This window comes from Garra rufa, chromosome 20, assembly GCF_049309525.1.
Source record: "Garra rufa chromosome 20, GarRuf1.0, whole genome shotgun sequence".
NCBI classification, from domain to species: domain Eukaryota; kingdom Metazoa; phylum Chordata; class Actinopteri; order Cypriniformes; family Cyprinidae; genus Garra; species Garra rufa.
The window spans coordinates 8,545,725-8,561,099 of NC_133380.1; the positions used below are offsets into that span (position 1 = coordinate 8,545,725).

A 15,375-nucleotide genomic window follows, 5' to 3' on the forward strand; every position below is an offset into this window, starting at 1 on the left:
TGTTATTGTAAACCACATTTTATTATTATTTTTATTTAATTAATTTTTTGTATTTTATATTTTATTTTATTTTTTGTTACATTTTAATATTAACCTTGGTGCAACACCTTGTTTAATTTATTTTATTCTTTTATATTTTATTTATCGATAAATTTTTTGTTAAATTTTAACATTCACCTTGGTGCAACATCCTGTCCCACAGAATTCCATTGTGTGTGTTATTGTGAACCGCATTTTATTTTTAATTTAATTTAATTTAATTTAATTTAATTTAATTTAATTTAATTTAATTTAATTTAATTTAATTTAATTTAATTTAATTTAATATTATATTATATTTTATTTATTTTATTTTATTTTTGTTAAATTTTAACATTCACCTTGGTGCAACACCTTGTCCCATAGTTTAATTAAAAAGATGATTATATTTTATTTATTTTTTAATTTTTTTTGTTAAATTTTAACATTCACCTTGCTGCAACACCCTGTCCAACAGAATTCCATTGTGTGTGTTATTGTGAACCACATTTTATTATTTTATTTTATTTTGTTTTTTTTTTTCATATTATATTTTATTTTAAAAAATCTTCACCTTGGTGTAACACCTTAGAATTCCACTGTGTGTGAACCACATTTTATTTTATTTCTGATTTAATTAGATTTTTTTTTTTTTTAATTTATTTTATTTAATTTTATTTTTATTTTTAATTTATTTTTAATTAAATTTAATTAAATTTAATTTAATATTTTATATTATATTTTATTTTTATTCATTTTTTGTTTAATTTTAACATTAACCTCAGTGAATTACATTTTATTTTATTTTATTTTTGTATATTATATTTTATTTTGTTTTTATTTTTATTTATTTTTTGTTAAATTTTAACATTCACCTTGGTGCAACACCCTGTTATTGTGTGTGTTATTGTAAATCCGATTTGTATTTATTTTTATTTTTAATGACCACTTGAAGGAATATCTCATCAGCTTTACGTAAACTCTGTGCTCATGTTGTGTTGTTTAGGTGGACGCTCTTAGATTGCGTCTGGAGGAGAAGGAATCTTTCCTTAATAAGAAGACGAAGCAACTGCAAGACTTGACCGAGGAGAAGGGAACACTGGCTGGGGAAATCAGAGACATGAAAGACATGCTGGAAGTCAAAGAACGCAAGATAAACGTCCTGCAGAAGAAGGTAAATCTCACTCAGGAATCAAAGGTCAGAGGCCAGTTTTATGGGCCACTTAGAAATGATTGAGGTTGATACCAAGAAGAGTGTGATATGAGCCAGAGCAATGGGATTTAAGAGCCTGTATCTGTAACAGACCTATCTTATTACACACCTATATAGAGTTTCTGCTCAGATGTATTAGAAAATATACTGAGAAAGTGACAATTTATTCTTCATTAATTATAGTTGGCTTTGGAAATACCTAGTGAGCTGAATTTTGACTAAAATTGAAGTAGAATTGCATGTGTTCTTTACAGATAAGGTGGGATTAGTATCTTCTTTTGACTGCTTTTTCATCTTTGCTCTCTTCTTACCACCTCAACCAGCCTATTTCATGTTGTTCAGTCACGGGAAACATTTCAAAAGTCAAAAAAGGCCATTATCCGCTTCAAATTGTATTTAGCTTCTGTGTGCTGGTTTGCTTTTATCTTACATTTTAAGTCACACTGCAAACTACCTGCTGTATTTCTTAAATATTTACACAAAGAAACCCCTTAGCCTTCAAAACAGTTTCGTTTGGTCTTGAAACCCCATTTATACTGCTCCATAACTGTGGGTAATGGGATATTGCACCATTCATCAAAAAGAAAAGCGGGGGGATGTAGGAAGTGAAATCAAGCCCATTATCTGACCATACAGAACATCATCAGGCATAAATATTCCCATGAGATACTGTCCGTACCATTAGAGACCAACCACCATGTTTCACAGTCAGCAGTAGACACTGTGGGCTGAAACATCCTTAGGCTTCCTTCAACACAAACCCATTCAAATGGAAAACAAGGTGAAAGATGAGCCAAAAGAGCATATGACTTGCTCAGATGTCCAGGTACTGTGTCCGTCACACTAGGTTATCCATCTTCGTAAGATGGCCTTGAGTAAATGTGGTTTCTGTGTAAGATGGCCTTTAGGACATGCAGTGTACATCCATTCATGTCAGTAAACGTTGACTTATGAATGTTTCTCACCGTCAGAGCCATCTGTTGTTATTTGACATTTGTCCTTGTTTTTTATGTTTGTTTTTTTTGACAATGTTTGTTCTCGCTTTGACACATTAAAATGATGTTATTGTGCCTAATGCACTTACAGGGATAGTTCTCCCAAAAATGAAAATTTGATGTTTATCTGCTTTCCCCCAGGGCATCCAAGATGTAGGTGACTTTGTTTCTTCAGTAGAACACAAATGAAGATTTTTAACTCAAACCGTTGCAGTCTGTTAGTCATATAATGGCAGTCAATGGGCACCAAATCTTTGACAGTAAAAAACACATGCACAGACAAAACCAAATTAAACCCTGCGGCTCGTGACGATACATTGAGGTGTTGAGACACAAAACGATCGGTCTGTGCAAGAAGCCGAACAGTATTCATATCATTATTTACCTTTGATTCACTGCAACGTTCAACTGTCCTGAGCGCAGAGGTAAATAATGATATAAATACTGTTCAGTTTCTTGCACACATCGTTTTGTTTCCTAACACCTCAATGTATCATCACAAGCCACAGGGTTTAATTTGGTTTTGTCTGTGTATGTTTTTTTTTACTCTTAAAGATTTGGTGCCCATTGACTGCCATTATATGACTGACAGACTGCAACGGTTTGAGTTAAAAATCTTTCTTTTTGTGTTCTACTGAAGAAACAAAGTTACCTACATTTTGGATGCCTAGGGGTAAGCAGATAAACATCCAATTTTCATTTTTGGGTGAACTATCCCTTTAAAACTTTTGGATATACTTGTAACTTTATTGGCTCATAATGCTTTTAAAAATAATTATTTCATATTAAAAAGCAATTGCTTGTGGCAATCAAGATATCAGTCAAATTTAAACTCCCTTTTTCAAATGTGATTTTATCACCTAAAGTGCGATTCTTGATTGTTTGAATGAACAGGTTTCACTAATAGAGTGCCATTGGAATGAGTCCTAAAACTCGGAAATGTCCCATTTTTTTTAAAGAGATTTATGGTTAAATACTTGCAAAAAGATCTCTGGTTAAAACAAGCTCAATATATTTTCACATTTTATTCTACGATATAAAATACATCAGTAATTTTACATTTCTTTAAACTTTTAAACAGCAGGAAAACTGAATTACTGTATACTTTTTACAGCCTCATTGTTTTTATGTCCGTGCCCTTGTAAACTATTTTGACTTAAAGGATTAGTTTATCCAGAATTAAAATTTCCTGATTATTTACTTCATAGCTTTTTTTCTTCAGTCGAAAAGAAATTGAGATTTTTGTGGAAAAAATTCCAGGATTTTTCTCCATATAGTGGAGAAATCGCAGTTTCAGTGCAACTTCAAAGGGCTAAACACGATCCCAGCCGAGGAATAAGGGTCTTATTATAAAAACTATATACTTTTTTAACCACAAATGCTTGTCTTGCATTAGCACATTCTGTAGTCACGTTGGAAAGCACTGCAAAAAATGCTTTTCTTCAATCTTTTTTCCTTATTTTCCAAAATATCTAAAAATTCTTAAATCAAGAAGGATTTTCTAGACTAATAAAAATTATTGTCTTGTTTTAAAAAAAAAATTCTCAAAATTAAGTGCGTTTTTGCTTGAAATCTGCAAAATAATCTGCCAATGGGGTAAGAAAAATAATCTTGTTTTCTGTTTGAAATAAGTTTTTTTTTGCTTACCCAATTGGCAGATTATTTTGCTTGTTCTAAAAACTCACTTAATTTTGACTTGTTTTTTCTGGAAACAAGAAAATAATGTTTACTCATCTAGAAAATCATCAATTATCAAACGTGCATAAAAAAAACAAATGCCCTTTACAAAAAAAGGTAAAACAACTGATAATTTTGAAGTTGAAAATGAAAAGTTTTTGCTCCTAACCAACTTTTTTTTAACTAACCACATGTGACCTTTGCAACATGACTAGGGTAGCAATGAGGTGGAAAATTTCTGGTAAATTTCCAGAAATTTTCCAAAAATACCTAGAAGATTCCAAAAAATCCTGGAAAGTTTCCAAAATGTCTGTAATGTTTTCGAAATTTATGAAAATTTTGCACCTTTTTGCAACCCTAAACGTAACAACATAATGTGTGAAGTTGATCTAGTGCAAGACGAGCATTTGTTGTTAAAAAAGTATATAATTTTAATTTTTTTTTAGTAAATGACTGATCGTTTTACCAGACAAGACCTTTATTGCTTGGCTGGGATCGTAGAGAGCCCTTTGAAGTCGCATTGAAACTGCAATTTGGATCTTCAACTGTTGGCTCCCATTGAAGTCCACTATATGGAGAAAAACCCTGGAATGTTTTCCTCAACAACTTGTGTTTGCCCCAACACTGTGTTCAATTGTGAAGATTATCATGATAAACAAAAGATGTAAGGATCATAAACTTGTTTGTTGGTCACAGAGCTTATTTTCTGCCATAATCCAAAAATCAATGAAAAAAATTGCTTTGGCTTTGTTGAGTTTGCAATCAAATAAGAACTCCAAACTCTGGATAAACAGTTTGATGTTTGCTAAATCCAGACTCATTTTATCTTCTTCCTCTCTCTCAGATTGAGAACCTCCAGGAGCAGCTGAGGGATAAAGATAAACAGCTCGGGAATCTTAAGGACAGAGTGAAGTCTCTCCAGACGGACTCCAGCAACACTGATACTGCCCTCGCCACGCTAGAGGAAGCCCTGTCTGAGAAGGTACCAGAAACAGTCTGAAACACCACAAGAGGAAATGAAAATGTAGGCCAGAAGCACATTAAATCAGAGCTGCCTCATACAGTTGAAGTCCAAAGTTTACATATACCTTGCAGAATCTGCAAAATGTTGATCATTTTACCAAAATAAGAGGGATCATACAAAATGCATGTTATTTTTTATTTAGTACTGACCTGAATAAGATATATGTACTTACATATAGTCCACAAGAGAAAATAATAGTTGAATTTATAAAAAATACCCTTTTCAAAAGATTACATATGTTTGATTCTTAATACTGTGTTGTTACCTGAATGATCCACAGCTGTTTTTTGTTTTGTTTGTTTTTTAGTGGCAATTGTTCATGAGTCTCTTGCTTGTCCTGAACAGTTAAACTGCCCGCTGTTCTTCAAAAAGATCCTTAAGGTCCCACAAATTCTTTGTTTTTTTGCATTTTTGTTTATTTGAACCCTTTCCAACAATGGCTGTATGATTTTGAGATCCATCTTTTCACACTGAGGACAACTGAGGGACTCATATGCAACTATTACAGAAGGTTCAAATGCTCACCGATGCATTAAGGGGGTGAAAAGTTTTGGAATTTGATCAGGGTAAAGATAAATTTAATAATTTGGGAAACATGTAAGTATCTTCTGTAGCTTCTGAAGGGCAGTATTAAAAAAAGAAGAAGATATTTATGCAAAATAAGAAAAATGTACACATCTTTGTTCTGTTCAAAAGTTTTCACCCCCAGCTCTTAATGCATTGTGTTAACTTCTGAAGCATCAGTGAGCGTTTAAATCTCCTGTAATAGTTGCATATGAGTCCTTCAGTTGTCCATAGTGTAGAAAGATGGATCTCAAAATCATAAAGTCATTGTTGGAAAGGGTTCAAATACACAGAAATGCTGAAAAACCAAAGAATTTGTGGGACCTTAAGGATTTTCCTGGGACTCGTGAATACCTATCACTAAACAAAAAAGAATCAAGCGTATGTAAACTTTTGAACGGGGTCATTTTTATAAATTCAACTATTATTAAATATCTTATTCAGGTCAGTACTAATTAAAAAATAACATGCATGTTGTATAATCCCTCTTATTTTGGTAGATTAATTAACATTTTGCAGATTCAGATGTAAAACTTTTCACTTCAGCTCATTCTTAGCTGCTTCTTAACACTTTTTCAAATGTTCAAGTTCAAAGTTTGAGAAATTGCCTTCGACAACAGGCTGTGCATGACATTTTCACAGTGTTTTACACTTAGGAAATTAATTGTGCCTGCTGATAGCATTGTTTATTTGCATACACAGTGTTGTTTTAGCACCTGATTCTCTGTAATTATGCAAATTAGGTAGCAAAAAAAAAAACACGGCCAAAAAATGTAATTAAACACAACACATTTCTCAGCATTCAGACCAGATGCTTGGAGACTACCATGATCTGGTGTACAGATTGTATAGCATTTTTCCAACCTGACAGCAAATTTTAGTGAATTTACCTCCTAATCTTTGAAAAATGAAGACATGTACGGACATTTATTGATAAAGCTTGAGAGTTAAGTTAGTGGAAATTGTTATACCATGCTCAATTAGCCGTAAGTTCAGGTGTAATGCGTTTTTGTCACAGGAGCGAATTATTGAGCGCCTGAAAGAGCAAAGGGAGAGGGAAGACCGAGAGAGAATGGAGGAGGTGGACTCGTATAAAAAAGAGAATAAAGACCTAAAGGAGAAGGTGAACACTTTACAGGTGGAGCTGACGGAGAAAGAGGTACGTCACTGATTGCATGTATGTGTGTCTGTTTCGGTTGTGTTTCTGGGAGGTTTTGGTTGGACTGTCAGCTCTCGTCTCGTCTTGCTCTTTTTCCAGTCGAGTCTCATAGATTTAAAAGAACACGCCTCCTCGCTGGCCTCGTCAGGTCTCAAGAAAGACTCCAAACTTAAGTCCCTTGAGATCGCAATCGAGCAGAAGAAAGAGGAATGCAGTAAACTGGAGACACAGTTGCAAAAGGTAGGATTTTCCTTCTGTCGTCTCGATAATGCGATATTGAACATTTTAGGATTGTCAGCATCAGTTGTTAACTGTTCATCTTAACAGAAGTGTAGAAGTTAAGATTAACAGAAGTGGTTATTCCCCTGTGTGTCGAATTTCTGTTTTGAAAGCAGAAAATGTGAATTTTTGTTTTCAAATATATTTTGTATATATATATATATATATATATATATATATATATACAGCAGTCAACATTTGAAGTGGATCAAAAAAGTGAATCAAAGTTATCCTAAGACAAGAATTTTATATATATTTATATATATATTTGTATATTTATATATATTTATATATATATTTGTACATTACAGTATACACTACCTTTCAAAAGTTCAGTCATAATTAAAAAAAACACTAAATAGTTCAAAAGTAAAAAATAAAAAAAATATATACATTTTTGTAAAAAAAAAAAAGCTGTATTTTTGAACTTTATATTTATTAAATAATTCTTTAAAATATATATTTATTTAAATATTAAAAAGAACAACTGATTTTAACATTGATAACAATAAGACATTTTTCTTTAGCAGACAATCAGTATATGTGACCCTGGACCACAAAACCAGTCATAAGGTTAAATTTTACAAAACAGAGATGTATACATCAAGCTCGATAAATAAGCTTTCTATTGATGTATGGTTTGTTAGGATAGGACAATATTTGGCCGAGATACATCTATTTGAAAATCTGGAATCTGAGGGTGCAAAAAAATCTAAATACTGAGAAAATCACCTTTAAAGTTGTCCAAATTAGGTTCTTAACAATGCATATTACTAATCAAAAATTACATTTTGATATGTTTACAGTAGGAATTTTATAAAAATCTTCATGGAACATGATCTTTACTTAATTTCCTAATGATTTTTGGCATAAAAGAAAAATCAATAATTTTGACCCATACTATATATTTTTGGCTATTGCTACAAATATACCCCAGCGACTTCAGACTGGTTTTGTGGGCCAGGGTCACATATTAAAATGGTATCTGAAGATTCAAATGACACTGAAGACAGATATGATGCTGAAAATTTAGCTTTCTCATAGAAATAAATTGCATTATAAAATATATTAAAATAGAAAATAGTATCTTTTTTAAATGCTTAATAATTTATTTCCCTGTGTGTCGAATCTACTGACAGTTTTGTAAATAGATAATGCTTTTTTATATATAATTTTAGTTATTAAATAGTTTTTTTTTTAAATAAATGTAATAATGTTTTTACTATTATTAAATTATATAGTGAGGCCCAAAATCTAAACTTGTACATATTTTTTATGTACATTTTTTACAAATAATTAAAAGAACAACTGATTTCACTATTGATAACAATAAGACATTTTTCTAGAACAGCAAATCAGTATATCAGAATGATTTGTGAAGGATCATGTGACACTGCAAATTCAGCTTTCTCATAGAAATAAATTGCATTTGAAAATATATTAAAATAGAAAATAGTTATAGTTTTTAGGGTCAGTAATTTTTTTTATAGATAATGTTTTTTTTAAATAAATAACAGTAGTTAATAAATATTGTGTAAAATAAGATATTAATTTATTAAATTAAGAGATAAATAATTTATTAAATTACAAAATTTATATTTTGTTTACTATTATTAAATTATATAGTAAGGGCCCAAAATCTAAACTTGTAAAAAAAAATAAAAAAAAAAATAAAAAAAAATAAAATAAAAATAAAAATAATAAAAATATATATAATTTTTTACAGTATGCACTATAGGAAAAAAGCTATAGGAAAAAACACTATATAGTTCAAAAATGAAAATAAAGTCTTTTCTAAAAAAAAATGCTATTCTTTTGAACTTTATATTCATTAAATAATTCTTTAAAATATTTATACTTTTTTTTTTTAGCAAATAATAAAAAGAACAACTGATTTCACCATTGATAACAATTAGACATTTTTCCTGAGCAGAAAATCTGTACATCAGAATGATTTCTGAAGGATCATGTGACACTGGAAATTCAGCTTTCTCATAGAAATAAATTACATTTGAAAATATAATAAAAAAAATTTATATTGCAAAAGAATTTCACAGTATTACAGTTTTTCCTGTATTTTTAATCAAATAAATGCAATTTAATATGATTTAATATGAATCATTTTACATAAGTTTTGAACGTGAGTATATGTATTATAAGCATAACAATATTTTTTGAAAATGTTTTATCATTATTTTTTAAAAGACAAAGGAGTTCAATTTGCTAAATTGATTTGTGACAGCGCAATTTAAAAAAAAATTATTATTCTGTTAATTTTGATTTAATCCCAGATTTTCTCTGTGGTCTCACTATATATATTTTGGCAGTATAAGAGCCTTCGGCCAGCTAGCTAGGAATATCTAGTTTTTTAAAACCCATATCAATCAACCTTTAATTTGTTCCACTAGAATTACGTTCAATGAATTAGCAGGTTGTTTCATTGAATGTGTTTTCTGCATCAGCTTAATGGTCACTCATTTTAGAGGGCATCATGGGAACTATATAAAAGTATTGATGAGATGTTACTGCCTTTGTCTAATTTCTCTTATTTGACAATAGCTGTGTCTCAAAACCTAATGATTTGCCTACTTAAATTGCATTTTTGAGTCCCTGTGGCAACATTTTTCAATTAAAGCATTTGAAATGATTATGATGAGCAGAAATGCTGTCTAGGTAGGCAAGTCACTCTGGTTTGACTCTCAGTCAGCTTTGTTTTGTTCTTGTGCTGCTCTCTGGTTATTTCTATTCTCCTGTGTAGAACATTATCATTATCCTGAAAGAAGAGCTAATGATAAAGCTTGTGCTGTTTTACTGAGTCCCTTCATCCTCCTCCTCCTCCTCATTTCCCATGATTCCCTCCTTTGCAATGTAGCAAGCAGAGCAGCTGTTCAGTCAAATGAACAATCCCGTAAGTGTCTCTCTGGATCTGTACTAGCACATATTGAAAACATGAGGACACTATACTCGCAATTTCTTTCTTTACCTTTAACTTCTAATTTAACTAGCAAAGAAAGAATTATTTATGGTTTGATGAACTTTGTACTTCAGAAACAATAAAATATGTATGCTTTTTATACTTATGGAAAATGTCAAGTAAAGATATATTGAAGTCTGGCTATTTCTTGTGGGTTTTTTGTTGTTTGGCATAAAAAAATATTACAAAATATTACAAAAATGTAATGAGAGTAAAATAATTTTTTATTTTTTTATTTAATTTTATTTTACTAAATTTTACTTCTATAAAATCAAGTTTTGGTAAATTGTAGTATAGTAAATTAAAAATTACAAAACTGTAATGCGGGTATAAATTTTTTTTTTTTCTAAAGTTTTCATCCATATTCTGATGCAGAACTATTTTAAAATAATACAATATAAATAATTTAATATATAGTAAATTGTGCATTACAAAAATGTAATGTAAGTATAAATTATTTTTCATTTAATTTAATTATTTTTTTAATACATTTTATTTTATTTTTCTAAAATTTTCATCCATAGTTCTGGTGCAGAACTATGTAAAATAGTAAAATATAAATAATTTAATATATAGAATTATTTATGGTTTGATGAACTTTGTAGTTCAGAAACAATAAAATATGTATATTAGGTACAGCTTTTTATACTTATGGAAAATGTCAAGTAAAGATATATTGAAGTCTGAGAGTAAAATAATTTTTAATTTTTTTATTTAATTTTATTTTACTAAAGCTTACTTCTATAAAGTCAAGTTTTGGTCAATTGTAGTATAGTAAATTACAAAACTGTAATGCGGGTATAAATTATTATTATTTTTTTTCTAAAGTTTTCATCCATATTCTGATGCAGAACTATTTTAAAATAATACAATATAAATAATTTAATATATAGTAAATTGTGCATTACAAAAATTTTATGTAAGTATAAATGATAAATTATCATTTAATTTAATTATTTTTTAAAATACATTTTATTTAATTTTTCTAAAATTTTCATCCATAGTTCTAGTGCAGAACTATGTAAAATAGTAAAATATAAATAATTTAATATATAGTTAATTGTGCATTACAAAAATGTAATGTGAGTATAAATTTAGTTTATTTTATTTTTCTAAAAAATTCATCCATAGTTCTGATGCAGAACTATGTAAATAATTTAATATATAGTAAATTGTGCATTACAAAAATGTGATGTCAGTATAAATTTATTTAAATTTAAATGTTTTATTTTATTTTATTTTATTTTATTTTATTATTTTTCTAAAATTCAGAACTGGTTTAGAACTATGTAAAATAGTAAAATATAAATAATTTAATATATAGTAGATTGTGCATTACAAAAATGTAATGTGAGTATAAATGTATTTTAGATTATTTTTCTTAATTTTAATCCATAGTTCTGGTGCAGAACTATGCAAAATAGTAAAATAAAAATAATTTATTTTATAGTAAATTGTTCATTACAAAAAATGTACTGCAGTGCACTTATAAACTAAATGTATTTTATTTTATTATTTTATTTGATTTATTTTATTATTTTTCTCAAATTCAGAACTGGTTCAGAACTATGTAAAATAAAAATAAAATATAAATAATTTAATATATAGTAAATTGTCCATTTTAAAAATGTAATGTAAGTATACATTTTAATTTATTTTATTTATCATTTTTCTAAAATTTTCAAGTATAAATATATTTTATTTTATTATATTTTTCTAAAATTTTCATCCATAGTTCTGGTGCAGAACTATGTAAAATAGTAAAATATAAATAATTTAACATATAGTAAATTGTGCATTACAAAAATATAATGCAAGTATAAATTATATTATATTATATTAATTTTTATTTTATTTTATTTTTTTATTTTTCTAAAATTTTCATCTATAGTTCTGGTGCAGAACTATATAAAATAGTAAAAATAAATAATTTAATATGTTGTAAATTGTGCGTTACAAAAATCTAACGCAAGTATAAATTATTTATTTATTTTTCATTTTATTTAATTTTTGTAAAATGTTCATCCATATTTCTGGTGCAGAGCTATGTAAAATAGTAAATATAAATAATTGAATGTATAGTAAATTGTGCATTACAAAAGTGTAATGCAAGTGTGTAAATGATTTTATTTTTCTAAAATATTCTTCTGTAGTTCTGCATGTGCATCCTGTTTAAAATTCATTATATTAATTTATTGTTTTTTTAATCAAATAAACTGTACGTAGTGACAACAATGAGCCAAAACCAACAGGATTAAAACAGAATTAATTGGGATTAAGGGGCATTCTGTGAAATGATGAAAAACTGTATTGTTTCCTCATGCTTCCAATGTTTACTAATCTGTTTCGTTGAAGTTAATACCCAGATACTTGAACATGCACATGTCTGAAGGCAAACGCATTGCAAAGAATCTTACCACTGAACCATGGAGCTAAAATCCACACTTGCATGTTACGTTGCATGTTCCTTGGTCCTGTGTGTTTAATTCATCTCATGTGAACCTTTTGAGAAACTGGTGTTTTAGCTATGATCTGTTGCAACTTTTGGTTTTATAACCTCAGTATCCTAGAATATTTATGTTGTCGGTTTTTGAATTTTGCATTGTGTGTGATCCATTGTGCGTTAATTTTTAACACATCGATGTAAACTGTGTTTCAGAATGCTTGCAGTGTTTGCATTTGAATATTGCTAAATCTTGCTTAGTTTTAAAGTATAACAAGATCTATATTCTGTTTTAACTGCAACAAGCCAAGCACATTTAATCTTAGGGATTTGTGCATTTAAAGCTTGGCTAACTATCCGCTTTGTGGAGCCAAAGAGCCCTGTAGTCTGCAGTACTGGTGTATGTGTTGGTCATATAGTCGCATTCAGAACAGGAAATGTTTCTTCTGAATTGATTTTGATTAACTGAGATGGTTTTTAACTGGTTTCTATGGTCATGCCTTCCCATGATCCTCATTCAGAAGGCTCATGAAGTGGAGGTGCAGCAAAGCTCACGTGGAAACCCGGAGTATGTGGATCGGGTCAAACTTCTGGAAAAGGAGGTGTCCTTCTACAAAGATGAATCTGGCAAAGCCCAGGCCGAGGTCGAAAGGTTACTAGAGATCCTGAGAGAGGTGGAGACAGAGAAAAATGACAAGGATAAGAAGATCGCAGAACTGGAAAGGTGAGGAGAAAACACCTATGTACTTTCTAAATGCTGTTGGAAGTGTGATGTTGAGCATTTTAAGTCACAACTAGTCAAACATCTGGATATATACTTGACAAAATTTATTTTTGCGGCCTTATGCTGAGTGCATTTTTATGGTCTTAGAAATTCATATATGTTAATACAATGCATAGTTTTTTGGAAAAAGTTTTTTTTTTTTTTTTTTTTTTTTTGAGTCTGATAATGTAATGTAAAAAAAAAATTGTTACTAAATAAAAAAAAAAAAAAGATTTTTAAAAGGTAAATTGTTACTTTCTTCACAATTCTGACTTATTTCTCTCAAATCTGGCAATTCTGACATTTTTCTTGCAATTCTGAGTTTATCTCACAATTCTTTTATTATAATTTTGACTTTATATTTTATAATTCCGACTTTTTTCTTCTAATACTAATTTTATAGTTCACAATTATTGTTGACTTTATATCTCACAATTCTGACATTTTTATTCGCAGATCTGTGTTTATATCTCACAATTTTGACTTTCTTGTAATTCTGATTTTATCTCACAATTCAGATTTTTTGTCATAATTCTGACATATCTCACAAATGACATTTTTTTCACAATTCTCAGTTTATATCTCACAATTTTATTTTCTCATAATTCTGATTTTATCTCACAGTTCAGATTTTTTGTCATAATTCTGACATATCTCACAAATGACATTTTTTTCACAATTCTCAGTTTATATCTCACAATTTTATTTTCTCATAATTCTGATTTTATCTCACAGTTCAGATTTTTTGTCATAATTCTGACATATCTCACAAATGACATTTTTTCACAATTCTCAGTTTATATCTCAAAATTTTATTTTCTCATAATTCTGATTTTATCTCACAGTTCTGATTTTTTTCTTCGTAATTCTAAATTTATGTCTCACAACTGACATTTTTTATTTGCAAATCTAAGTTTAAATCTCACAATTCTATTTTCTCGTAATTCTGATTTTCTTACAATTCTGATTTTTGTTCTCATTATACTGACTTAATATCTCATAATTCTAGCTTTTTTCTCATAAACTTTGATTTTATATCTCACAAGTCTGAGTTTACATCTCACAATTCTGACATTTTTCTCATAATTCTGACTTTATATTCCATAATTCAAACCTTTTTATATAATTCTGATTTGATATTTTACAATTCTGACTTTTTCACATAATTCTGACCATTTTTAATTTGCAAATCTAAGTTTGTCACAAATCTGACTTTATTTTATAAATTTATAACTAACAATTCAAATATTTCTTATTCACAAATATAATAATATATTATAAATATGTATATATATAAATATAATATATTTCACATTTCTGACATTTTTTTATTTGCAAATATGAATATATATCTCACAATTCTGATTTTTGTCTCGCAAACCTGAGTTTCCGTAATTCAAACATTTTTTTGTAATTCTGATTTTATTACAATTCTGACCATTCTGACCCAATCTGACTTTATATCTCACAATTCTGACATTTTTTTGCAAATCTCAACTCAAATTTTTTTGAGTTTATATCTGACAATTCTGACTTTTTTCTCATAATTCTGATTTTATATCTCACAATTCTGACTTTTTTCACATAATTCTGACTTTATCACAATTCTGACCATTTTTAATCGCAAATCTAAATTTATATGTCAAAATTCTGACTTTTTTCTCTTAATTCTGAGTTCATATCTCACAATTCTAAAATCTTTTTTATTCACAAATCAAAATATGTCTCACAATTCTAACATTTTTTTATTCCCAAATTGGAATATATATCTCACAATTCTGATCTTTTTATTGCAAATCTGAATTTTTATCTGAAAATTCTGACTTTTTCCTCACAATTCTGACTTTATATTTTACATTTCTGACATTTTTTTGCAAATCTGAATTTATATCTCACAATTCTGACTTTTGTCTCGGAAACCTTAGTTTAAATCTCACATTTTTGACCTTTTTCTTGCAAATCTGAATATATATCTCACAATTCTGACAGAACTGAATATTCTCATAATTTTTGACTTTATTTCTCTCAATTCTGACTTTTTCTCGCAAATCTTAGTTTATATGGGCCCCTTGTGCAGAACTGAAACATAGACAAAGACCATTTTTGATATACAATATAAAATATAGATATTTGATTCGTTACCAAAATGTCACTACATAACTCACATATTTACTTTTTTACTCACACTTTTAAAACGTTTATCTAAAATGTTGAAACTAGTAAACCATGAATAAATATGCCTAAACATTCTCTGGTAGTGTAAATA

The 15,375-nt window shown here is 28.7% G+C and overlaps 1 protein-coding gene across 1 annotated transcript in view; it reads left to right on the plus strand.

Annotated features, from left to right (window-relative positions):
• Window positions 1–15,375, plus strand: part of erc2 (ELKS/RAB6-interacting/CAST family member 2) — a 76,318-nt gene that overhangs the window by 45,830 nt on the left and 15,113 nt on the right. Inside the window, exons 7-12 of the mRNA XM_073826071.1 lie at window positions 1,025–1,192; window positions 4,748–4,885; window positions 6,510–6,650; window positions 6,750–6,890; window positions 9,802–9,837; window positions 12,868–13,070. Coding sequence (XP_073682172.1) covers window positions 1,025–1,192; window positions 4,748–4,885; window positions 6,510–6,650; window positions 6,750–6,890; window positions 9,802–9,837; window positions 12,868–13,070 — 827 coding nt within the window. The remainder of the gene's footprint in view (window positions 1–1,024; window positions 1,193–4,747; window positions 4,886–6,509; window positions 6,651–6,749; window positions 6,891–9,801; window positions 9,838–12,867; window positions 13,071–15,375) is intronic.